The 26,740-nt window shown below is 48.0% G+C and overlaps 1 protein-coding gene across 1 annotated transcript in view; it reads right to left on the reverse strand.

Annotated features, from left to right (window-relative positions):
• Positions 1 to 26,740, reverse strand: part of CACNA1H (calcium voltage-gated channel subunit alpha1 H) — a 151,018-nt gene that overhangs the window by 49,896 nt on the left and 74,382 nt on the right. The window contains 8 exon segments of the mRNA XM_070761469.1: positions 4,717 to 5,135; positions 6,019 to 6,808; positions 8,076 to 8,168; positions 14,651 to 14,966; positions 16,448 to 16,607; positions 19,059 to 19,156; positions 20,266 to 20,399; positions 21,460 to 21,571. Coding sequence (XP_070617570.1) covers positions 4,717 to 5,135; positions 6,019 to 6,808; positions 8,076 to 8,168; positions 14,651 to 14,966; positions 16,448 to 16,607; positions 19,059 to 19,156; positions 20,266 to 20,399; positions 21,460 to 21,571 — 2,122 coding nt within the window.

The raw sequence follows: 26,740 nt of genomic DNA on the forward strand, positions 1-26,740 counted from the left end.
GCATGCACATTGCATGTCCATTGCGTTCAGGAAGGAAGGGCTTGATAGAACCTTCTCCCCATTTAAAAAAACCCCAGAAACACAAATACAGGAGATTAGAAAAGGCTCAGGTAGGATTAACTGAGCCCCCTTCCCAGCCCAGCCCAACCAGCCCACCCCACCTCTCTTCCCAAGGCTGAAAATCCTTTAAAAGGGTTCCCACTCCTGGGTGGGTCACGAGCTGCATTAGGGATGTGGTTAAAAGAAGCAGGCCGCGCTTTTAAGCATCGCTTAGCGCCCGGACAGATCCTGGAATTGCAGAGCAGGCAAAAAAACCCAAACCCTGCAAAGAAAGAGGAACAAATGAAATCCTTTGAGCCAACATTGATGATGATGATGATGATGATGATGATGATGATGATAATAATAATAATAATAACAACAACAACAACAACAACAACTACCATTTACCAGTGGAAAAGAACTGGTGGGATCATAAGCCCGAAAAAGTGGTCGAAAATGAGCAAGCAAAACTACTGTGGGACTTCCGACTTCAGACTGACCAAATTCTGAAGCATAACACACCAGACATCCTGATTGTGGAGAAAAAGAAAGTATGGATCATCGATATCGCAATCCCAGGAGACAGAAGAATTGAGGAGAAGCAGCTAGAGAAATTAGTGAAATACGAAGATCTAAAAATCGAGCTGCAACGACTCTGGCATAAGCCCGTGAAAGTGGTCCCAGTGATACTTGGCACGCTGGGCGCAGGGCCAAAGGATCTCAGCGGACATTTGAAAACCATCGGAATTGACAAAATCTCCATCTGTCAATTGCAAAAGGCCACTTGACTGGGATCGGCAAACATAATTCACTGCTACATCCACGCAGTCCTAAGTGCTTGGGAAGCGCGCCGACTGGTGATAGAGTACTAAATCCAGCATAGTGATCTCATTTGTTGTGTTGTACTGACATAATAATAACTACTACTACAACAACAACAACAATAACAGAGTTGGAAGGGACCTTGGAGGTCTTCTAGTCCATCTTACACTACTTCAGATGGTTATCCAACATCTGCTTTAAAACAGAACTTTCACAACTTCTGGAGGCAACTTCTGTCCCACTGATTAAAATCAATTTAGAATACAACACTTAAACCCCTGCATACCAGGCTGGTTAGCACAGTAGGATCAACAGCCCCAGACCTTTCGGAAAACCCAGGTCTTTACCGCTTTGCGGAAGGCCAATAGGATGAGGGTAGTCCAATCTCAGGAGGTAACTGGTTCCAGAGAGCTGGGGCAGCCACAGAGAAGGCCCTCCCCTGCGGACCCGCCAGCCGACACAGTTGAGCTGATGGGACCCGAAGAAGACCCACTACAGACAAACCCACCAAGTTTATTTGGGCCTGGGAGGATTTGGCAGGTGGAAATGCAACCCCCTCCCTCTGAGTGGCCTCTGAGATCCGAGACTGTGGACAAAGAGGGGGAAAAACTCAGTTTGAATCAAGATTTATGAGGTCTGCATGTCGTCCTTTAAAAAAGGAAAGAAAGAAAGAAAGAAAGAAAGAAAACCCCAGATCCAAATATTTTGGCCTTTGCAGGGAAGGAATTCCAAAGCTCAGACTGTTTGGCTTCCTCTTCCCTGCTTCCAAAAAGACAGAAGGGGGGAGGGGGATTCAGAATAACTTCTTGCTCTTTGCCGCGTGTCGAGACAATAACTTTGGCCGACCAAGACGGAGATCAAAGGCCCTTCTGGCTGCCCTTGTTTACTCCCCCAACTTCCAGGGGGCTGGAAATGTTTAACCAAGCAGGGAGGCCACCGAGATCTCCCTCCTCAGCCCGAGGAATCGACTTTTATGGAGATTCTCTCTGGTGGGGGCTGCTGGGTGGGTGGTGGGTGGGACAGAGAGGAGGGAGGACGCTGGGCCAGAACAAAGGCTTCCTTGCTCCGAGCAGCCCATCAATTAGAGGAGAGGTCAAGGCAATGTCGGGAAAGCCAACCGCATGGGAATGGAAGGGGAGGAGGGATGGAGGGAGACCTGCTGAGAGATGGACTTCAAAGAAGAACAGAATTGGAAGGGACCTTGGAGGTCATCCAGTCCAACCCTCAGCTCCAGCAGGAGAGTCTGTACCACTGAAGGCACAATTGCTTGGGTGCCCAAAGGGGCCTCCAGAGGCTCCAGAGCATGGGGATGGTGAAAAAAGAGCCCAGCAGGTCTATTAGAAGTTCAGTTCTGACATTTTCGTAGCCCCGTTGAGCCGTTTTTCACCCTCCGCAGGCTCCTGGAGCTTTCCTGATGCCTGGGGGAGGGCGAAAAATGAAGTCTGGGGAGGGCGAAATATGGCCTAACGGGCTTACTGGAAGTTAATTTTCAAACTTCTGGTAGGCCCGTTGGACCATTTTTCACCATCTACAGGCTGCAGAGGCTTTCGTGAAGCCTGGGAAGGTGAAAACAGCTCCCCCTGCCCTCTGAAGGCTGAAAATCAGCTAGCCAGCCCATACACACACGCGCTAAGCTGACATAGGGCAAAGCCTCGCGTGCCCACAGGTATGGCTCTACGTGGCTCTTGTGGCACGCATGCCGTAGGTTTGTCTATACCGTGGCCGTTCAGCCTCCAGCGATGGGTCAGCCACAACCTCTGGAGGCCCAGAAGTAACCCAGAATGCTTGTTATTTCACTTAGCAGAAACTTCCCTTCATTTTGTTGAGGCTCCATGCATCATAAATAAATAAGCAGCCCTGGAAAATCATATCTATTTTATAAAGCATGGACTCAGCCACAAACACACGCAAAAGAATATCTATCCATTTTGGCAACCCATGATAAAGGGAGACCTGATCTCCACACAGAAAGGAAGGAAGGGAGGGAGGGAGGGGAGGAGGGAGAGAGGGAGGGAGGAAGGGAAGGGAGGAAGGAAGGAAAGAAAGAAGTTAAGAAAGAAGGAAGGAAGGGAAGGAGGGAGGAAGTTAAGAAGGAACGGAGGGAGGAAGGAAGGAAGGAAGGAAAAAGAGGAAAAGGGAGGAGGGAGGGTATTCAGTGGTAAAAAGGTGAGCTCAAGGACCTGATGAATCAAAGACTGCATTCAACCCCCATCTGAACTTCGGTTAAGAGCAAAGAAGCTGCTATGATGGGAGAGATCCACTTGCCATTAATCTGAGCTGAAAAGGCTAAACTGATTGGGTTGGGGGCTGTGATAGATGGCCCCCTCTGCTCTTGGTCTCCCCTCCTCCTTTCGCCCCAATCCTCAAGGACCCAGGGAGCGATCTTGCCATGCAAGGAAGGCAGCCGGTGGCATCCCCACAGAAGCTGCCCCCACCCCTGGGACCGGCTTCCTGATAGAGCTGTCACCACTGCTCATCCCCCTCGTCCTTGGCTGATCGCTCCAATCAATCACAATTGGATCAAAGCGCGAAGGATGAGATTCACAGGCGAGCGATTGCATCTCCAAGCCGGGTAAAATCTCTCCGTTTCCGCAACCTCCCTCCTCTTCCCTCCCCTTTGCTGAATTGCATTAAAGCAGATTGCATTACATTTCATTAATTCAATTTAGGCCCTGCCCGACTCTGAACTAACGCTGAGTGACGTGCTATGGACCCAGACGGAAAAGAAAACGCAAGGCCATCAGTTGGAAAGAAAGAAAATAAATCAACGGAAGAACAGTTTCTTCCTCTGGAGAAATTCCGTGGGCTAGAAGGAAAGAATTGGTTTTCTGGCATTTGGTGTCTCTAAAGACTTACCGTGGTTTTTTGGGGGGTATAAGACGCACCTTTTTCCTTCCTAAAAGAGGGTAAAAATTGGGGGGCGTCTTATACTCTGAGTGTAGCTTTTTCCTAAGCTTTTGTTTCAGCCCTAATTAGCTGCTAACAATCTTCCCAGCTCTTACCGGCCTGCAAGCTCTTTCACTGTTGCTCTCTGAGAAGAATGTTTTCCAAGCCCTAAGTCTCTGCAGGGTTTTTTTCATTGCTCTAACTTGCTCCGAGTAAGTTTCTTTCTAGCCCTAACCGGGTGCTAACGATGTTCCCAGCTCTTACCGGCCTGCAAGCTCTTTCACTGTTGCTCTCTGAGAAGAATGTTTTCCACGCCCTAAGTCTCTGCAGGTTTTTTTTCATTGCTCTAACTTGCTCCGAGTAAGTTTCTTTCTAGCCCTAACCGGGTGCTAATGATGTTCCCAGCTCTTACCGGCCTGCAAGCTCTTTCACTGTTGCTCTCTGAGAAGAATGTTTTCCACGCCCTAAGTCTGTGCAAGTTGGAGTCAGAGGGAAAGATTTCACGTCAAGTGAATTCCAACTCTCTCTCCCAAAACTGTGGACGAAAGGAAGGGGCAGCTTTGCCCAGCCATGATGACCCAGCTGTGCTTCAGGGATGACTCATCCCCTTCCAGCCAGCTGTCCTTCATGGGATGCCAGCATCTGGGACATGTTGTCCTTACTTTCAAGACATGCTCTTTGAAACCACCGCATTCCCACCTTAGCTTGAACAGTTTCGACTACCTTCCCCTGATTTTTTTTTTTTAAATGAAGAACTTCTCAGACCCAGGAAAAGCGAAATATTTATTTTCCTACAGGGAGAAGTTATGAAAGATTATTCTGGAATTGTTGGTGGTCTTCACACAACCTTGAGGAAGAGAAGAAGCCCCTTCTCTTAAGCAAGACTAAGCATGTGTGTTCTTTAGGTTTGAGACCAGGCAACGGCCTCACCTGCGTTTGACCAGCTAAGCCAACCTACCTCCTTACCTGTTCATGATACTCGATGCCCATGCTCAAGGTGTTGATGAGGATGGCGATCATGATGCCCCGGTTGAAGTACTTGCTCTCCACGATGCGCTTCAGCTTGCTGCCAAAGGCCCCCCAGAGCCTGCCGAGCCTGTTCCGCTCCTTGGGCAGCTTCCTTTTCTTCCTCTTCTTGTTCCTCTGCTGCTGGATCTGGTCCCGCGAGTCCCCGTGTTTTACATCCTGGGTGAACTCGTAGACCCCGTTGTTGTCCTCCCCCGACTCGTAGCTGTCTGCCTCGCTGAACTGGAACTCAGGGTCCTCCAGGATGCTGGCACAGAATGGGCAGTTCTGCAGCTCGCAGCTCAAGGTGTTGGCTTGGGGCCCCGGCAGGGGACACGGCACGTTCAAGCCAGACAAAATACTGGATGTCCGGCAGAGGCCTGCAAGGGAAGGACAGTGCTAGGAATTTGAGGACTTGGGCAGGTCCAACAGAAACTAAAGTGCAAACCAAACGGAAAGCAAAGATGTCACAATTCAAGGTGTGGGTTATTACCTATAAATCCCTACATGGCTCAGGGCTATTTGTTGAATACCTCAGGTCACACAGGTTTGGTCTTCCGGGTTCTGTCAACTAAGGATTGCGGGACTGCGGGGGAGGGCCTTCTCTGTGGCCGCCCCAGCTCTATGGAACCAACTCCTTCCCCCTGATGTCCGTTCAGCTCCCACCCTGTTGGCCTTCTAAGAGGCTACAAAGGCCTGGGGGCCATGAATTATACATCTTTCATGGTCAAATCGTATTGAATGGCATGTTGTGTTGATTGGATTGCTGAGTTGTGAGTCTTTGCTGGGGTTATTGTTTTAATTTATATGGGACTTCTTTTTACTGTTAACGGAATTTTTTATATTTTGTTGTAAGCCGCCCTGAGGCCTTCGGAACTGGGCAGCATAGAAGTCGAATATATAAACAAACAAACACATGTCTACAAGCAGGGCTACCAGTTTAGTAAGGAGTCGCCCTATGAAGTGCCTTTAAACATCTCCTCTTGGGGTGGGGGCAAGGGTGGGCTACTGCCCAGATGGTGGGGAACACAGTGGGGTAGCAAAAATGGAGCTCCACTCATGCTCTTTTGGCACCCTAGGAAAAAAAGGTTCACCATCCCTGATGTAGTGGAAACTCCAGATTCGGAGGTGGTCTCGAGGGGTGAGATTGACCCTTCCGCTGGACCAGCAGAGATTTTTCTCCTGGGCTTTGATCCTGAACCTTTTTGGATCTCCGCTTTGGATACCGAGTCTAAATGGGGTCATTGAAGCCATTTTGCTTACCACGTTCTCCCACTAGGTGATGGAGCTTCCCATAGCACTCCGCATTCAGGTGGGCTGGGCTGCTGACCACGGGCATGGGGGAGGTGGCCTCACCACCCTCGTTCTTCTTCCCTTTGGGCGGGGGATGGACACTGGCTTTGTTTGCCGGAGAAGGCAAGATGGTGGGGTAGTTCATGCCGCTGTGGTTGGCAGCTTTGCTACCTGCAGCGACGCTGGAAGACTTGCATTTCACCGAGGTCCCTTCCACGTGGCAGTCGGCGTGGTAGATGCTGTGGATGGACTCTGTGTCTGCAGCTCCACTGCTCGGGTGGCTGGGCGAAGGCGGAGGGAGCATCAGTTGGCTTCCGGGCTTCACGATGTCCAACTCCAGGTCACAAATCCCTGGGTTGGCCCTCGGCCCCTGGGGGCTCCCGTTGCTGATGTGGTAGTGGTGGTGGTGGTGGTGGTGGTGGTGGATCAAGTGGTGGATGGACGTGATGCGCCGCTTGCCACTCGGGGGGGCCCGGGCATCGTCTCCGCCGCTGTTGGGGTCGACCTTTTTCCGCCGCTTGCTCTGCCAGTTGTTGTAGAGGCGCAAGGCCCTGCGCTTGACCTTCCTAAAAATGTGGCAGATGTACTTGAGGAGCTCTTCGTAGCAGCTTCCCGGCTCGGAGAAGCTGGCGATTGTGCTGTCGTTGGAGAGGTAGCGGGCTCGCTGCTCTTGCATCAGCTGGTTCTCCCGCTGTTTGGTTTCGGAAAACTGTGTTGCTATCACAACCAGGCACAAGTTAATCATGAAGAAAGAACCGACCTGGGAAGGAGACAGAGAGCACTTGAGGACGGAGGTGACCGGCTGCCCTCGCCCCACACCCATCGAAGGAAAGTGGCTGCGATGGAAGACCATGCAGAGCTTGGCTAAAGTTGACCTTGGTCAACTCTTCATGACTGGGTGCGTTGGGGCTGGCCTCACAGGAATGGGCAATCAAGGAAATGGAGTGACCCAAAAAAAGTGTCTATGGAGATTTCCAGTCATCCATCCATCCATCCATCCATCCATCCATCCATCCATCCATCCATTTATTTATTAGATTTGTATGCCGCCCCTCTCCATCCTGGTCAAATAAATGTGGCCTTCCCCATTCCCAACACATCACTCTATATCTTCGGAGAGGGGCGGCATACAATATCTTCAGAGAGGGGCGGCATACAAATCTAATAAATTATTATATTATTATTATTATTATTATTATTATTATCATCATCATCATCATCATCATCACTAGATGGAAGATCTTTGCATCTTGGTGGGCCTTCTCAGAACTATGGCTGCCTTCTCCTTGGGGAACTGTGGTGCCCACCCCAGGAGAGAGGCCTCCAAGGGAGTATTAGGGCTAAACTGGCCACCCAGTGGAAACAGGGCCTTTTCTGGACAAAAGCTCTGAGATATTTGGAGCAGGGGGCGTTGGACCGACTGCCAAAAAACCCCCGTCTGCTTCTTTCTCCTGCTACTCCGCTGATGTGAACGAACCCCCCCCCCCCCTTAGCTTCTTAATGTAAACCACCATGACGGGAAGCTTAATGCAGACATAAAGGCTCTCTGTGCGTGCATTTGTGTTTGTGTGTGTGTGGAAGTTGTTAATGGCCCCACTTGGCAGATTTCACATGGGCTGGAACCTTGGATGGGCTTCAAACAAGCTGGTACCACTCAAAGTATTGAGAGTGGATTTTCAGGAATTATAACATTGAAGACTGTGTCATGCACATCTTGGTTAGGGGAAACCTGGTCTTTGGAATTTGGGGATAGCCTAGTCACGGGGGGGGGGACGACTTGGGGGAGGTTTGCGGCTTTCCACAGCCACAGCAGATGTTAGGAGGAGATAATTGAGCTGGGCAGAAAGGGTGATTAAGATGGAGGGGAGGGGGCTTTGCAGTCATTGCCACCCTCTTGAATCTTGGATGCCCCAACCCTGCAGATGCTCCCTGGCCCCAAAGAATCCTTTGTCTGGCTCCTCACCCTGCCAAGATCCCCTTGGTTAAGAACCACGAGTGACAGCCCCCTGTCCCCTCCCCATACTCACTATTATAAGTAGTATAAAATATATAAAATTGTAAAAAGAGTGTGCGTCCATGACGTAATACATGATGTCCACCCATCCTTCCAGCGTTATAACCTGTAGGGGAAGCAGAGGCGACAGAAGCGCATTAAGGCGGAAGATTTATGCAGCAGATTCCAAAGATTATGTGCTTTTTTCATTGTATATATTTTCAATAAAACTTTAAAAAAAGAAACACAGAGAGAGAAACGCATGAAGAGCATCGTCAGGGACCAGTGAAGAAGCAGGAAAACCGAGAAGTACATGGATTTTCTCCCCCTTCCAGTCTTTTCTGGATTCTTCTCCTTCCTGTTCTTCCAACACTCTCTCTCCCTCTCCCCCCCTCTCTCTCCCACCTCCCCACACCCACCCTTCCACATTTATTCAGCTCAGAGTCCCCGTGAGCACCCAAGGCTGGAGGACACACATAGAAGCAATGCTGGTCAAGCTCAAGTGAGCTTTGCCCCAGACAGAAAGGTGGGTCATTTCTTCCCCCTGTTGTCTTGATGGGCATTCGAGTTGGCAGAAGAGGCTGAAGGGGAAACCGAGGGCCGGGATCTCTCGAGTTCATCACTTCCAGAACCTTCCACTGGATATACTGATACAGTGTGTGGAGTGCTTGAATTGCCAACTCCATTCCCTACTGTTGTGAGGGCTCTTTGTCCACTTCAGGTCATGTCAGATTCTGAGGAGGGTGAGCCAGGCCCCCCTGGACACTCAAGGCCAAGGGGGTTGACAGATGAAGCAGAGAGAGAGAGTGAGGGAGAAAGTGACCTGAGCCTGAGGAACCACTAGAGGGGGCTGATGTGGCAATGGGCGAGTGGTCCCAGTCAGAGGATGAGGAAGACATGAGAGGGGAAAGTCAGTGGATAGACCCTCGCTATAGGAGGTTGCTCAGAAGGTGAGAGGAGTTTGTTTGTTTGTTTACTTACTTACTTACTTACTTACTTACTTACTTACTTACTTACTTACTTACTTACTTACTTACTTACTTATTTTTTATGCCGCCCTTCTCTTTAGACTCAAGGCGGCTTACAACATGTTAGCAATAGCACTTTTTAAAAACATAGCCAGCATATTGCCCTCTGGGTCCTCATTTTACTCACCTCGGAAGGATGGAAGGCTGAGTCATCCTTGAGCCGGTGATGAGATTTGAACCGCTGACCTTCAGATCTACAGTCAGCTTCAGTGGCTGCAGTACAGCACTCTACCTGCTGCGCGCTGCGCCACCCCGGCTTATTTGTATAGAACAAAGTATTCAATGAGAATATTTCATTCATTCAGACTTAGGATGTGTTATTTGAGTGTTTCCCTTTATTTTGGGGACCAGTATATTTCCATTTGAAATCCTTTCCTTGGGTCAAGATCAACCTACGTGAAGCAAGGACCAAGCTACCAGGAAGGAGTGTGAGCCTTCCACCTGCAAGGCTCGGAGTGTTGGGAGCTTTCACAAAGTCTCCGGATGGTCCTAATTTATCCCCCCTCCCTTTTCCGAGCGGAGAATTTGCCATCGACCGAGGCCAATCCTGGCTTTCAGATCTGGCCTCCGCTGGGGAGCCCATAAAGGGCCTTAAATACACCGTGAAGGCTGCCTTTTCCACCGGCTCAGCAGCGTGCGTGAAAGTTGCATAATTGTCCTTGCTGCTGTCACCGTTAAATGTCTGAACAAGGGGAAGGATGTTTTAATTACACGGCAAAGCCACCACACACCACTCCAGCTTCCGAGCGTCTTTTTGCCAAGGAAGAAAAGAACCGAAAGACTTATTCAATTTCTACATATAAAAACAAACAAAACATACAAAGAGAGAAAAGAAGAAAAAAAAGTACGAAAAATGGACAGGCAAATGAGCTTAAAATATATAAAATGTTAAGTTTCAATAGTAAAGACCTTCTCTGTGGTGGCCCCGACCCTCTGGAACCAGCTCCCCCCAGATATCAGAGTTGCCCCCACCCTCCTTGCCTTTTGCAAGCTCCTTAAAACCCACCTCTGTCGTCAGGCATGGGGGAATTGAGACTTTCCCTCCCCCTAGGCTTATAGAATTTATACATGGGTTTTTTTAGATTATTTTTAATATTAGATTTGTTACATTGTCTTCTTTACTGTTGTTAGCTGCCCCGAGTCTTCGGAGAGGGGCGGCATACGAATCTAATAATTAAATAAATAAATAAAGACATAAGTTGTCAACCATTTTGTTGACTATCACTGTCGAGTGACCTGATGTTGTGGAATTGTGTGTTTATTTCTTTAATTCTGTATACTGCATTTGTATTCATTTTAAGTATTTCTGAGGAAGGTACGAGTTCGGTTTTAGGGGTTTTATGTTCCTTCGATTTGTGGTGCAGTGTTTCTATATTTTCATTATGTTTGGGTAAGAAAGGAAGAAGTGTTTAGTATTACTTTTCCGTTAGGTTTTTTTAATGTATTTTTCCTGTTTGAGCCATTTGTACCAACTTTCCCATATTTTGTAAAATTCCGATTTATCTTTTTCCTGTAGTTCCAAAGTCATTTTTGCCATTTCTACGCACTCAAGGACCTTATTTATGAAGCTTAAAGTTGTGGGGGCTCCCCCCCCCTCCTCTGCAGAGCTGTGCTGGGAATCCAGAGCTGGGAGGCATCTTGTAAGGGAAACCGAGGCAGTGCCGGCACACCTTGGTCCCATGCCAGGGATTCCCTTCTGTCACCATCCCTCGTCTTCCCAGGATGGGTTTCTCGTCACTCGGCTGGAACAGCTGCAGAAACAGGTGGCAGCTTCTCTCCAGGAGCTCTGAACCAGCCGAGGACCCCAGGAGATAACACAGGGATGGGATTAAGATCACGCGAAGGGTTAATGCCACTCTATAAGGCCTGGGTAAGGCCTCACTCGGAATCTGGCATTCAGTTTTGGTTGCCATAACACAAAAAGGGTGTTGGGACTCTAGAAAGAGTGCAGAGAAGAGCGACGTGAAAGAATTCCCATTGGAAGAATTATTCTCTTCTATCTGTTCAAGGCTTATTATTTTACTCTCTGAAATATATTTAATTTTCTAGTTCTAGATCAGGACACCATTTTTCAAAAGGCAAATCTCTTCCTTCCTTCCTTCCTTCCTTCCTCCTCCCTCCCTCCCTCCCTCCTCCCTCCCTCCCTTCCTTCCTCCGTCCTCCCTTCCTCCCTGCCTCTCATTCTCATTTCCTTCCTTCCCTCCCTCCCTCCCTCCCTCCCTCCCTGCCTCTCATTCTCATTTCCTTCCTCCCTCCCTCCCTCCCTCCCTCCCTGCCTCTCATTCTCATTTCCTTCCTTCCTCCCTCCCTCCCTCCATCCATCCATCCTCCCTCCCTGCCTCTCATTCTCGTTTCCTTCCTTCCTTCCGTCCATCCATCCTCCCTCCTTGCCTCTCATTCTCATTTCCTCCCTCCCTTCCTTCCTCCCTCTCTCTCTCCCTCCCTCCTTTCCTCCCTCTCTTCCTTCCTTCCTTCCTCCCTCTCTCTCTCCCTCCCTCCTTTCCTCCCTCTCTTCCTTCCTTCCTTGAATTTTCTTGCAATGAACCATCATCCCCCCAACACTGGAATGAAGCTGCAGAGAACCATACTGCTCCATCCCTTGGCCTGTCCAAAAATCCCAAGAAAAGGAACAGGGGTCAGGGGTGTGTGTGTTGTTGTGTGCTATGACTGCCATGACTTTCCTAACAGCCGCGACCAAAATTTTGGCTTCCTTGATGAAAACTGGTGGAGCAGGGAACTCTCCGGTTTGAGCCTGAGCGATGATTTGCCCAGAAACTTCACAGCCCCAAAAACATTGATCAACTGCAATTGCAGTAATGGAAAATAAATTGTGCTTCATTACATATTCATGAGGCTTGATTTATCATGCTAATTAGCCTCGGCATTTGCTGCGCTGTGGCGGGCAGAGAAATGGAATTCATGGGGTTGTGGTGGGCGAGCACCACAATCCAGCAAGCCGGCCCCACAGATTGGGGGTCAGAAGAGAAGAACTTGGAAAGAGTTTTCTTCAACCGAGAACGGGACGAATAGCCCTCGACAATCTTTCCCTGGGTTAGCGGGGCAGCCAGATCTGGTGGGAACACTCAAAGGGTTTGGCGCAATTGGTAAGCGGGAGACCCTCCATTCCCCTGGAGAGAGGGTCTCCAAGGCCTGGCTGGCAGCAGATGGCTCAACAGTCACATGGGAGCTCTCTGTGGCTATTCTTTGATGATGATGATGATGATGATGATGATGATGATGATGATGATGACAACAACAACGAGAATATTAACAACAGAGTTGGAAGGGACCTTGGAGGTCTTCTAGTCCAACCCCCTGCTTAGGCAGGAAACCCTACACTACTTCAGACAGATGGTCATCCAACCTCGGCTGAAAAACTTCCACTGTTGGAGCATTCACCACTTCTGGAGGCAACTTCTGTTCCATGGATCAACTGTTCTGGCTGTAAGGAAATTTCTCCTTAGTTCTAAGTTGCTTCTCTCCTGGTTTAGTTTCCACCCATCGCTTCTTGTTCTACCCTCAGGTGCTTTGGAGAATAGGTTGACTCCTTTTTCTTTGTGGCAACCCCTGAGATATTGGAAGGCTGCTATCCTGTCTCCCCTGGTCCTTCCTTTCATTCAACTAGACATAAACCCAGTTCCTGCAACTGTTCTTCATATGTTTTAGCCTCCAGTCCCCTCATCATCTTTGTCGCTCTTCTCTGCACTTGTTCTAGAGTCTCAACATCCTTTTGGGATCGTGGTGACCAAAACTGAATTCCAAGTGTGGAACAGCTCACCTCAAGAAGTTGTGAATGCCCCAAGACTAGAAGTTTTAAAGCAGATGTTGGATGACCATCTGTCTGAAGTAGTGTAGGGTTGGCTGTCTAAGCAGGGGGTTGGACTAGAAGACCTCCAAGGGCCCTTCCAACTGTGTTGTTGTTGTTGTTGTTGTTGTTATTATTATTATTATTATTATTATTATTATTATTAATCATCATCATCATCATCATCATCATCATCTCTGCCCAGGAGGCTTAGGACTCATTGCAAAAAAGGAATCCTAGCGACTTAAGCAAAACACTGAACCTCATTGTAAAGTCCAACTAACAGCTTCCTTGGAGCCATCCAGGTGTGTTCTGCAGAGGCCCCTGAGAGTTGTGCAGAGCATAAACTCTCTGGCTGCTTTGCGGGGCACCCCCCCTCCATCCCCATCGGAAGGGGGAAGACGAGGCTTATTCCCACGGGGCAAGAATCCTGCAGTGTTTAGACTGCGGTTCCAACTGGGAGAGTTCTCCAGAGTGCGACGGCAGCAGCCTGGGCTGAACGCTCCATTTACCTCTTCATTTACTCCTGCCAACAACTGACATCGTCATATAATGAGGTGGGCAACGCACCTCGCGGAGGGGGTCAGCAATAAGCCGCCTCCCCGCCAATTCTGGAGCTTCTCGGAGGGGCCTGAAACATTTCACTCATCATTTAGGTCCTGTCCTCTCTCTTTCGCTCCGGAAGATAATTGCTTCTCATCCTTTGTACCCAGAGTTGCTTTTATAATGAATCGTGGCCGAGAGCCCATTAGACCATAAATGCACAACAACCACGTGTGATTTGGAGGAGGGCAAAAGAAACATAGAAATATAGAAGATCGACGGCAGAAAAAGACCTCGTGGTCCATGCCGCCTGCCCTTATACTATTTCCTGTATTTCATTTTAGGGTGATGTGGGCTGAACCCCCCCCCCCCCCGGGATTCCCTCCCCTGCCTGTGTCCGGCTCAAGGTGAGCAGCAGCTTTTCAAAGGCCGCAGTTCAACCTTTGCCTCCCTGCTTTGGGTTCCTTGGTGGTCTCTCAGCTTGGCTACTTTTTTGCAGGTATTCGTTCCCTAGATTGGTCGTGAGATGTCCACAAGAAAACCACAAGAGAGCCGGGGTGGCGCAGCAGGTAGAGTGCTGTACTGCAGGCCACTGAAGCTGACTGTAGATCTGAAGGTCAGCGGTTCAAATCTCATCACTGGCTCAGGGTTGACTCAGCCTTCCATCCTTCCGAGGTGGGTCAAATGAGGACCCGGACTGTGGGGGCAATAGGCTGGCTCTGTTTAAAAAAAGGGCTATTGCTGACATGTTGTAAGCCGCCCTGAGTCTAAGGAGAAGGGTGGCATAAAAATCAAATAAATAAAATAAAATAAAATAAAACAGCCAAGCTCAGAGAGCACCAGGGACCCCACAATCTTCCTCTGCTCCATCTCCTGCTCCTCTTCCTCCCCTCCTCCTCTCCACAAACCCAATTCCCTTTCAGCACTGATGATATTATCTAGTTGGGTCACGAAATGTCTTTCAAAAAAACGACCAAGCCCTGGTGACAGGAAACCTCTACGAGAAAACCCTTCTCATCATATTATTTCAGTTTCTTGGGTAATGTTGCCACTTGCACTGGGCTCTTGTCCATTTGCAACAATAAAACAAGAACCCGAGTGGTTTTGCTGGCCCTCCCAGGAAAGTTAGAGGAAGGGTCTTGTCCTGCAGCGTCCTGGAGGATAATTCCGCATCCCGGCAGCCAGTCGCCACAAACTCCCTGTCGCACTCCGGGGAAAAGAATTCCTCCTTACCTGAAAAATAGCTATCCAAGCATAGCCAATGTTATCAAAATTAATAGCTCCATTGTGCGGGTTTAAGTCCCCCGTCCTGCAAACGTTGTAATACTGGTTCCAGTTGACGCAGGCGTTGCGGGCGCCCAAGTCCGGCGAGTCCAATGGCGGGTTGTAAGCGTCCAGGGTCAGCGTGCAGTCCACCTTGTACTCCTTGCGGCTGGGGATGCTGGAGCACTTCTGCATGCCGTTGTCCCGGAGGGAGGAGCAGATGAACGGGTTCTCCTCGCCCTCCTCCGGCCGGTAGTACCTATGCAGGAAAGTTAGGTTGTGTGTCCTTGAGAAGGAGGGGGGGGGGGAAACAAAGCAAGAGGTGGTTAAGAGGCAGGTGATATTTCGGTGCCTAAAACCTGATGGAGATAGGAAAGAAAACAAGAGTTCAGTCAAATGGGGAAAATTCCAGGGGGTGATGGAGGGAAGGGAGGAGAAACCAGGGCACAGCTCACGCTTACCTGAACCAGGTACATATCAGTAATGATCATAATAAAAATAGAAAAAAGTCTCTGCAGGGGAGGCATTGCAATACCTGGAGACTGCAGAAGAGAAAGAATAGGATAGGATAGGATATAGAATGGAATGGAATAGAATAGAATAGAATATAGAATGGAATGGAATAGAATAGAATAGAATATAGAATGGAATAGAATAGAATAGAATATAGAATGGAATAGAATAGAATAGAATATAGAATGGAATGGAATAGAATAGAATTAGAATAGAATATAGAATGGAATGGAATGGAATTCTTTGTTGGCCAAGAATACACAGTATACACATAGAACAAAGGCCACATAATGCTAGAGACCACTCCCAACACACATTTATCTGAAACGTTATAGGGCAGGGAGGATGCGCTAGAAGACCTCTAAGGCCCCTTCCAGCTCTATTCCGAATCTGCATCACTCTCAGGGTGACTCAGCAGGGCTGGAAAATGTCATTCCCACTAAGGTCAACAGACAAGGACCCCAAATGGCTCTTGTCAGCCAGCCAAGCCCACGTCTCCTTTTCCGGGGGCGTCTCTGAGGCTCACAATCTTGGAGAAGAGCACGATAAGGCAGAGGGTCTTGAGGCCTCCCTCGGCCCCCTCCTCATCATCTCCATGGGAAGAAGAATTGGGTTCGAAGCCCCACCTCGACTTATCTTACAAGCTCAGGCAGAAAAATCCCAAAGCCTTCTCTCCTCCTCCTCCTCCTCCTCCTCCTCCTTTATCAGCAAAAAGCCAAGACTATGTTAAAGTCTAGTGGTCCCTCTACTGATGACCTTCATTCGTTCCGTGACCAGGTTCTTAAGTAGAAAGGTTTGTAAGAAGAAGCCATTTTCCCCATAGGAATCCATGTAAAAGCAAATCGTGTGCGATTGGGGAAACCACAGGGAGAGTGGAGGCCCTGTTTCCTCCCAGGAGATTCCTAGAGAGGCCCCACGGAGGCTTCTCCCTGCCTTTTCTGGTCCTGTTTCCTCCCAGGAGATTCCCAGAGAGGCCCCACAGAGGCTTCTCCCCACCTTTTCCGGTTACAGTTTTGGAGGCTGGGGTTTGTAAGTGGAAAATGGGGTTTGTAAGTGGAAAATGGTTCTTGAGAAGAGGCAAATAAATCTTGAACCCCAGTTCCTATCTAGTAAGTAGAGGCCTTCTTAGGTAGAGGGACCACTGCAACTCTTTCCTGTTGCTTGGTGACGGACAGAATCGGCTGCCCGCGTCTAGCAACTGTGGAGCGACCGGCGGAGAAGAGGAAGGGGAAGGGTCAACTTTGGAAAACTTACCTTTGAAAGTGGGAATCCAGGAAGCACCTGTTCCTCAGCAGCCCTGCCCAGAGCTGGACACCCACGATGCCGAAGATGAAAAAGACGAAGAAACACAAGAGGAGGACGTTGCCTAACATAGGCAGAGTGTCCAGGAGCAGAGTGACCAGAATACGCATACCTGCGGGGAGAGAGAGCAGAAAGGGGGTGTCAGGGGGAGAGGGGGCTTTGGCCAAATTGGGACACTATGGTTTGGGGTATCAGCCAAGTGGTCCAGAGGCATCTTCCAGCCTGTCTCTCGTTGGGGGTGGGGTGGGGGCAAGCTGTAGGCCCCCTTCAGCTGTCATCAGACACGTCAGATGGGTGGGAAGGAGGCCGGGTACCTGCTGCCACAGGCAGAATCCAATTTATATGAAAAAAAGCTTCAGGAACCTCAGCAAATGTTAAGGCTTTGCGGTGAATTGGAGGATCAGAAAGGATTACGCGGATAACCGATGCTATCTAAGATTCATTATATCCCCACCGTCCGACGGCTGTCGATCTGCTCCGTGGCCGGCTGATCCTTGCTGAGGAGCTAAGTCTCACATCAAACAGGATCTGGAAATGACTTTTTCGTGAACGGAAACTGTTGGGCTGGGTTGAACCCGGGATCTTCCCAACCGACTTAACCCTAAACTGCATCCTTGAAGATATCAGGAAGGAAGGAAGGAAGGAAGGAAGGAAGGAAGGAAGGAAGGAAGGAAGGAAGAGGAAGGGAGGGAGGCAGGCAGGCAGGCAGGAAGGAAGGAAGGAAGGAGGGAAGGAAGGAGGGAAGGAAGGAAGGAAGGAAGGCAGGCAGGAAGGAAGAGGAAGGCAGGCAGGCAGGCAGGCAGGAAGGCAGGCAGGAAGGAAGGGAGGGAGGGAGGCAGGAAGGAAGGAAGAGGAAGGAAGGAAGGAAGGAAGAGGAAGGAAGGGAGGGAGGGAGGAAGGAAGGAAGGAAGGAGGGAGGGAAGGAAGGAAGGGAGGGAGGGAGGCAGGAAGGGAGGGAGGCAGGCAGGCAGGCAGGCAGGAAGGAAGGAAGGAAGGAAGGCAGGGAGGAAGGAAGGAAGGGAGGAAGGGAGGGAGGAAGGGAGGGAGGGAGGGGCTTCTCTGGTTCAGAATACTAAACTGAGCTTCAGGCTTCTGCTAAATAATGAAGCACACCAAGGATTTGCATAAACACGATGCTAATAACACTGATGCTAATGTGAATATTAGTACTAATGTTCTCTTGGGTGGTTTGAATAAGTTTTTCTCTCCCTTTTGCTAACTGGGAGAAAAATGAAACCAGGCAAATTACCTGGGCTTGGCAAACAAATGCCCCGAATAAACTCCATTTAAGATGGAAAAGAGGGTTCCTGCTTTTGATGCCTTAGAATAGGGTGTCTGCATACCTCCAGTTCCAGCCCCATTCTGTAGCCCCACATTTTATTCCAGTAATCCAAAGTCTCCCACGTTCCTCTTCTTCTTCTTCTTTGGTTACATCAGCTCTCAGCTAAATAGGATTTCGGATGAAAAGCAATCAAGGGGCCGGTGGTTGTATTAGCATATCAGCTGAGAATCACTCAGAGCCAAGTGGGCACAACCAGGAAATGAATTCGCCGGCTTGGCTTAGCTTCCAAATTGGATTGGAGAGAAAAACAGCTGGAAGGGGCTTAACGCTCACTTGAACCTCTCCAAGCAGGCAAACTCGGGGCTGGTTTGAAGGACACCAGGATGCGTCTTACGCAGAACCTGAAATTCAGCCTTCAGGAATCGGGGAGGGGGGCGGAAGGGACCCCGAAGGCCAAAATGCATCCCACAGGCAACCACATTGAGGACTAAGGAACCATTTGACCGGAACCCGGTGGATTCCAGATCATGCAGAACTAGGCAACTAGAGACCCCTTTCCAATATTTTGGTGGTGCAGTGGTTAGAGTGCAGGACTGCAAGCTACTCCTGCCCATCCCCGGCTGCCAGCAGTTTGGCAGATCGAATCTCAGTAGGCTCAAGGTTGACTCAGCCTTCCTTCCTTCCTTCCTTCCTTCCTTCCTTCCTTCCTTCCTTCCTTCCTTCCTTCCATTCTTCCTTCCTTCCATCCTTCCTTCCTTCCATCCTTCCTTCCTTCCATCCTTCCTTCCTTCCATCCTTCCTTCCTTCCTTCCATCCTTCCTTCCTTCCTTCCATCCTTCCTTCCTTCCTTCCTTCCTTCCATCCTTCCTTCCATCCTTCCTTCCATCCTTCCTTCCTTCCTTCCTGACATCCTTCCTTCCCTCCCTCCCTCTCTCCCTCTTTCCTTCCTTCCAGGGTGGCGCAGTGGTTAGAGTGCAGTCCTACAAGCTACTTCTGCTGATCACCGGCTCTTAGGTTGCCTTGAGTTTTTCTTTGGGGTGTGAGGGAGTGTTATGAATGAAATGAAAGCATTCACATCAGTATACTCTTTTTCCTGGAGCTAAGATGGGCCTGGAATTTGGAGGATTGACTGGCAGGAATTCACAGGACTTTTGCAAGATGCAGCTCTGGCAGTCAGACCCCCCTCACCCACAATACCCAAGAAATGGGCTGCAGGGCCCGATTCTCCCCATGCAATCTCCCCACAATAAACCCCACCCACCCCAAAGGGGTCTGACTTACTTGGCACCCTGTTAATGGCTCGTAAGGGCCTGAGAACCCGCACAGTCCGAATGGCTGAAAGGCTGACGTTGTGTCCATCCAGGGAATATTCCATCATGCTGGGAGAGAGAGGGAGGGGGAGGAGGGAAGGAAACACGAGAAGTGAGGGAGAGGACAGGATCGGCCCCTCTGTTGGCAGAAACACAGGCTGAAGAAGTCAGACCGTAACCAGGTTTCTTATATCTGCAATATTTCTTTGTCAACTTTTGGGAATGCAAAAACAGGTGACTATACTGCTCAAAAAAACCAAAGGGAGCCCTCAAAGGACGACATCCCAGATCTGAAGGAAGGAAATATTCTCACGGAATAGCACTTTGTTCTGTACAAAGCTGAATGTGCTGATAACAAAATGAAATTGATTGTCCATCAGCGTTGCTTGCTAAGTGGACAGTTTGATTTCACAGAAGTTTGATTGACTTGGAGTTATATTGTGTTGCTCAAGTGTTCCCTTTATTTTTTTTTGAGCAGTTTACATTGGGCAGATCTTGCTTTCTTTCAGAAAAAAAAACCCCTTAAGAGGCTAAAAGGAATCTGGAATCATCCCTCCCCTCCCTGTCCACAGCATGTCCATCAAATCTGATGAAAACAGAGATACTGATTCTGGTAATGATGATGGTCAACGGATTAGTTGACTCTATTTCTTTCTCCTCCTCTTCTTCTTCTTCTTTCCTTTCTTTCTTTCTTTTCTCCTTTTTCATCTCTGTTTGCCTTTAATTCTTTTCTTTTTCTTTCTCCCCCCCTCTCTGTTTTACCTGTGTTTGTATTTGAGTATTTTGCTTGTTTGTTTTTTATATGTAAATAACTAATAAAGATTTTTTTAAAAATTGGGCCTCCAGCACCATCAATCAAACAAGGACTGTTTTTCATACCACTGATGGTGTTATTTAATTGAGTAATGAAATGTTTACAAGAAAACAACCCAGGTCAGAGAACATCAAGGGCTACACAGTCCTCCTCCTTCTCCTCCTCCTCTTCCTCCTCCTCTTCCTCCTCTTCCTCCTCTTCCTCCTTCTCCTCCTCTTCTCCTCCTCTTCCTCTTCCTCTTCCTCCTCCTCCTCCCCAGAAACCCCACTCCCCACTCCAGCACTGATGATGTTACTAAGCTGGGTCATGAGAGGTCTTCAATGAAACAACCAGGGACCCCGCAAGAAGCGTCCAGTCTACTGACCCAGCGATGACAATGAAGAAGTCGAGGCGGTTCCAGGTGTCTCCGAGGTAACACTTGTGGCCAAAGATCCCCAGGGCGACCATCTTGATGAGCATCTCCACCGCGAAGAAGGCGAAGATGAAGTGGTCAAATGCCTGGATTTAAAACAAGAACCCCACAGCATGGAGAGAAGGGGGGTCGTGAGTCCCTTTGCCCAAAACCCCACCTTCCATTTTTACCCCTGAGAGGGTCTTGGACCTCGATGGACGCTTCCCCGGACACACTTCTCAAGACATGGGAGAAATTGCCCCAAGGAGCTGCAGACCAAGCCACAAACTTCATAAGAGGCTGAGGTCCAGCAATGGGGTCCTACAGGTATGGCCAGGTACACAGAACCAGTAGAAACAGTTTGGTTTTTTTCTTTTTTTCCCTTCTGGGCTCTGTTTTTCCTATCACAGTAAATGATGTTGAATGTGTATCATTTTAGAAGAGCTGTGTATGTGTGTGTGTACATACACAGACAGTTTATATACACTGCTCAAAAAAACAAAGGGAACATTCAAAAAACACATCCAAGATCAGAATGAATGAAATATTCTCCTTGAATCCTTTGTTCTGTCCAAAGTTGAGTGTGCACAGCAGCAGGTGAAATCGATTGTCCATCAGTGTTGCTTCCTTTGTTTTCACAGAAGTTTGATTTACTTGGAGTTGCATTGTGTTGTTCAAGTGTTCCCTTTATTTTTTTGAACAGTGTACATAGAATTAAATAGTATATTTTAGATGTTCAGTAAGGGAAATGGTCTTTCTCTGAGGCGAGGGGAGGCCAGGCACCCTAACCCAGGGATAGGCAACGTGGGCTCTTTTATGACTTGTGGACTCCAACTCCCAGAATTCCTGAGTCAATCATGCTAGCTCAGGGATTCTGGGAGTTGAGGTCCACATGTCACAGAAGAGCCCACTTTGCCTACCCCTGCCCTACCCCTACCCCGAACCCTTGACGTGAGTGACGTCAAGTTGGCCACCTTTAAGTCAGTCACGTGACCTTTAAGCCAACGCCCCCCGCACATGATCGTCAAGCCACTCCCACCTGGTCACATGGCTGGAAAGCCCCACCCACAAAATAAGCCACACCCACAGCATGGTAGTAAACATTTTTGCAGCCCTTCCCTGCCGAGGTCCAAGCCCAGGGGAACAAAGCGAAGGTGTCTCTCTTACCTCCAAGATTGTGCACCTTTCGGTTTGGCACCTGATGTCCTGACATGGTTGGAACATGCCGAGAGTGACGCAGTTCAGGAGGATCACCAGCATGCTGACGTGCTCGAACCAGGTGGGGAAGCAGAGAGTTAAGGAGAACCCGAGATGATGACGACGCTTCTGGGAGACACCAGCCGCTCCCCAGGTCTTTAAATGCAGAGCCCCCCTGGCTGCCCAGAGCCTGGAATTTGGAGGGTTTGCTTATTTATGTATTTATGTACTGCATTTATATCCCACTTATTCCAAAGCGGACTCAGAGCGGCTAACCAATGGGATAAATACAACAGTTAAAAAATGCAATTGAAATATAGAACAACAACAACAACAACAATACTACTACTACTACTGCAAATAATAATAATAATAATAATAATAATAATAATAATAATAATAATAATAATGCATAGACATGATGCTGTGGCACAGATGATCCACTGGAACTTGTGCCAGAACTACCATTTACCAGTGGGAAAAACTGGTGGGATCATAAGCCTGAAAAAATGGTAGAAAATGAGCAAGCAAAACTACTGTGGGACGTCCGACTTCAGACTGACCGAATTCTGAAGCATAACACACCAGACATTGTGATTGTGGAGGAAAAGTATGGATCATCGACATCGCAATCCCAGGAGACAGAAGAATTGAGGAGAAGCAGCTAGAGGAATTAGTGAAATACGAAGATCTAAAAATCGAGCTGCAACGACTCTGGCATAAGCCCGTGAAAGTGGTCCCAGTGGTACTTGGCACGCTGGGCGCAGGGCCAAAGGATCTCAGCGGACATTTGAAAACCATCAGAATTGACAAAATCTCCATCTGTCAATTGCAAAAGGCCGCTTTACTGGGATCGGCAAACATAATTCGCTGCTACATCCACGCAGTCTTAGGTGCTTGGGAAGCGCCCGACTGGTGATGAAATACGAAATCCAGCATAGTGATCTCGTTTGCTGTGTTGTATTGACATAATAATAATAATATAATTATAATAATAAATGTTTATTTATAACGCCCTTTTAACAAAGGGCATGACATCAAGCCATATACAAGCAACAAAGACCGAGAGTAGGTAAAACACACACTTATCTAAAACACAACTAATAAAACCACAAAACAATAAAATCAGTAATATAAGAAAACAATAAAACCATATCCTAAAAAGAACCATACGCGCACAGCAGTCAATCCTAATTCCAGGCCTGCCAGACAAGCCAGGTCTTCACGGCTTTCCAGAAGAATGGTAGGGAGGAGATAGTGTGAATCTCTGGGGGCATTTGATTCCACAGGAGTGGGGCCACCACAGAGAAGGCTCTTCCCCAAGGTCCGGCCAACTGGCATTGTTTGGCGGACGAGACCTGGAGAAAGCCGACTCTGGGTGCTTATTGGCCGCAGTGAGGTGTGAGGGAGGAGGTGGTCCTGTAAAACGTCTGGCCCTGAGCCATTTAAGGCTTTAAAAGTAATAACCAACACCTTGAATTGGGTGTTGCCTGGAGGTTTTCGAAACAAAAAAAAATATTGCTTTACAAATTGGCTAAGAGCCACAATGATGGCAGAAGAATGTCTGTTTATGACCAAAATGTAACAAATGTCTCAACCCCCCCCAAAGATTGTAAAGAAGACCCCCAAACTGGGCTGCAGCAGAGGGACTCACTCTTTGTTTCAAGAGCTACAGTCTTTCAGAACACAATTGTTCAAAAGCTGGGTTTTTTTTCCTGAGGATGCAAGATGTTGGTTTAGAGACGAAACTCCAGATCTGTTTCTTTGTCTCTGTTAAACCACGAACGATAACTCCTGCAAAGAGCTCTCCCCAAAAACCCTCCCCTTTAAACCTGCTGCAGCATTCCCTAATCACCCCCAGCTGTGGTTTAAGATCTTCTTCTGCATCTGTGCAGCTGCTCCTGTCTCCCCCTCATCCTTTGCACTCACACATTGAGGGTGGGGTCATTAATTCCCCCCTCCTCACCTGACCCAGATGAGGGGGTTCCACAGGCACTGCAGGGGCCTCCCCCTCTACCTCTCCAGCACCTTCTGAAGCCATCCCTCCTTCCCCCTCACTGTCTGGACCCTCCGAGAGCCACACAGGTCTCCAATGCTCCTATGGACCCGGCTCAAAATCTGTCACCAGAGGAGCTGGCTGTGCCACAACACTACGACTACTTCAGCTTCAACTGCAATAACACAAGAGCACGCAACAGCTTCAAACTTAATATCAATCGCTCCAAACTTGACTGTGAATAATACGACTTTAGCAATCGAGTCGTCAAAGCATGGAACTCATTACCGGACTCCGTGGTGTCAACCCCCAACACTTTACCCTTAGACTGTCCATGGTTGACCTCTCCAGGTTCCTTAGAGGTCAGTAAGGGGCGAGCATAAGTGCACTAGTGTGCCTTCCGTCCCCTGTCCAATTGTCTCTCCTATATCTTATATATCTTTTCTTCCATTCATATATCTTTTTCTCTACTCTTCATTGACATATTCTATTCTCATATCTTTTCTTCTATCCTTTCCCTGATATTTACTACTACAGGTTTTTATTCTCTTTAACTTTCAATTTGTATTGGACAAAGTAAATAAATAAACAAATAAACAAACAAACAAACAAATAAATAAAAACACAACTCTAAGACAAACTTGAGGTGGAGGCTGTTTCTGAAAGGATTGAGATGCACCTGCAGGAAGGAAGGAAGGTTGAGGATGGGGTTGGAGGCAGGTGCCCCCCCTCAATTCACAGATGGGGGAAGGGGAAGAGTTTGCCCTGGAAGTGGAAGCACTTTTGTAAACACTCCACTTTCCCATCATTCAAATCACCCGAGTACAACCCCCCCCCCAAAGAAAACCGGGCTCTTTGCTAAGTGCTGGAAACTGCAGGGAAGAAAATGAGGAAAAATGACTTAAAGTGGAATTCCCATGAGGCAGGCTGCATTTAATTATGCAACCGTGCTGGTTAAAGAAACAATCCCTCCCTTTTCTTTTTTTAAAAAGGAGAAATTGGATGAATTAAAAGTCATTTTAGTAAGGACATGGACAGACACAAACTAGCATGCCAGCAAAAATAAAACAGAAATAAAAAGCGGTTCCCAGAGAGCGTTGGGATAAAAGGTTCCGTGTTTTGAGCAGAGCTTCTGGGGGGAAATGTTTTTCCCAGAGAAAGAACTCTTGCAAAAAAACATGTCGCCCTTTTGCCCTTCCAGAGCCGGCTGTTTGGAGAAGCTGTTTTGTCTTTCACTTAAATCCCCATCTTCTCCCCATCAGGGGAGGCGTAACAAGAATAAAAAGCACCAGCAAATCTGAAGCATGGGGGAAAGGAAAGCAAGGGAGGCTGAGCATAAAGAGGCTCTGTTTCTCAACTCTAAAGCCGGTCAGGTAAAGAAGTCGGTTTTCACTTGATGTCAGAATGAAAGCGACGCCGGCCTGCGTGGTAGCTGTGTGGTTTTTCTGGAGGACACACAGCGTACATGGGGGGCCAGAGGCAGGGGGAGAATCTCTTGGTTCTACTACTGAAAGACACTTCCATCCTCCCAAGAAAGATGAGAAGCAGATCCACAGGTTTCCCTTTGCGCACCAGGCTTCATAGAAACATAGAAACATAGAAGACTGACGGCAGAAAAAGACCTCTAGGTCCATCTAGTCTGCCCTTATGCTATTTCCTGTATTTTATCTTAGGATGGATCTATGTTTATCCCAGGCATGTTTACATTCAGTTCCTGTGGATTTAGCAACCACGTCTGCTGGAGGTTTGTTCCAAGCATCTACTACTCTTTCAGTCAAATAATATTTCCTCACGTTGCTTCTGGTCTTTTCCCCAACTAACTTCAGATTGTGTCCCCTTGTTCTTGGGTTCACTTTCCTATTAAAAACACTCCCCTCCTAAACCTTATTTAACCCTTGAACGTATTTAAATGTTTCGATCATATCCACCTTTTCCCTTCTGTCCTCCAGACTCTACAGATTGAGTTCATGAAGTCTTTCCTGATACGTTTTATGCTTAAGACCTTCCTCCATTCTTGTAGCCCGTCTTTGGACTCGTTCAATTTTATCCATCTCTTTTTGTAGGTGAGGTCTCCAGAACTGAACACAGTATTATTCCAAATGGGGTCTCACCAGTGTTCTATATAGCGGGATCACAATCTCCCTCTTCCTGCTTGTAATACCTCTAGCTATGCAGCCAAGCATCCTACTTGCTTTTCCTACCGCCTGACCACACTGTTTTTGAGACTGTCAGAAATCACGACCCCATAACCTCTAAATGCAGTGACTGAATGGTGGAGAAATGGGGAACCTATCAAATTTGCAGCAATAGCCAACACTCCAGAAGACAGGCACAAAATACAGAAGGATCTTGACAAACGTGAACAATGGGCTCTATCTAACAAAATGAAATTCAGTGGTGAAAAATGTCAGGTTCTACATTTAGGCATGAAAAACAAAACGCACAGGTCCAGTATATGTGGTGCATTGCTCAACAGGAGTAACTGGGAGAGGGGTCTTGGAGTCCTAGTGGACAACCATTTAAATAGGAGCCAACCGTGTGCAGCAGCTGCCAAAAAGGCCAACACAGTTCTAGGCTGCATCAACAGAGGGAGAGAATCAAGATCACGCGAAGGGGTAATATCATTTTATAAGGCCTTTTTAAGCAGATGTTGGATAACCACCTGTCTGAAATAGTGTAGGGTTTCCTGCCTAAGCAGGGGGATGGACTAGAAGGTCCCTTCCAACTCTGCTGTTATTATTGTTATTGTCTTTTCCCCCCACTATTCTTGGATGAGAAGCAAAACCTCTTCCAGCACGTTCACCTTCTTTTGGACTGAGAGGTGCTACAAAACGAAGGCCGCCTTGCAAGAGCTTGAGGAATCCTTAGAATTTGGTGCCTCTCGGAAGGAGCCAAGATCACATTACAGGATAGATGGGTTGACATAAATATCTCAAGAGTCGATAGGCTGTGCATGGTTGGCTCCTTTGCACCTTGACTCACACCCAAAATTTTAATGTGCAACATAGAATTGCAACATGCAAAAATAGGCCCTTCTGTCCAAGCTGCAGAACTCAATCTTAAGAAAGGTGAAGGGGTTGGAGACAGAGGTTCACAGAACCAGGCAAAAATATATTTTCCCATCAAGAATACATTTGGCTTACAATATGGGGCTCACAGCCTGTATGGTTTGGCTAGGCTTCGTGCGAAACTAGTTACTTATGGCTTAGTCGATAAAATTTGATGAAAGCGATCATAGCTTAGCAGGAGGTATGA

This window comes from Erythrolamprus reginae, chromosome 9 (assembly GCF_031021105.1).
Source record: "Erythrolamprus reginae isolate rEryReg1 chromosome 9, rEryReg1.hap1, whole genome shotgun sequence".
Lineage (NCBI taxonomy): Eukaryota > Metazoa > Chordata > Lepidosauria > Squamata > Dipsadidae > Erythrolamprus > Erythrolamprus reginae.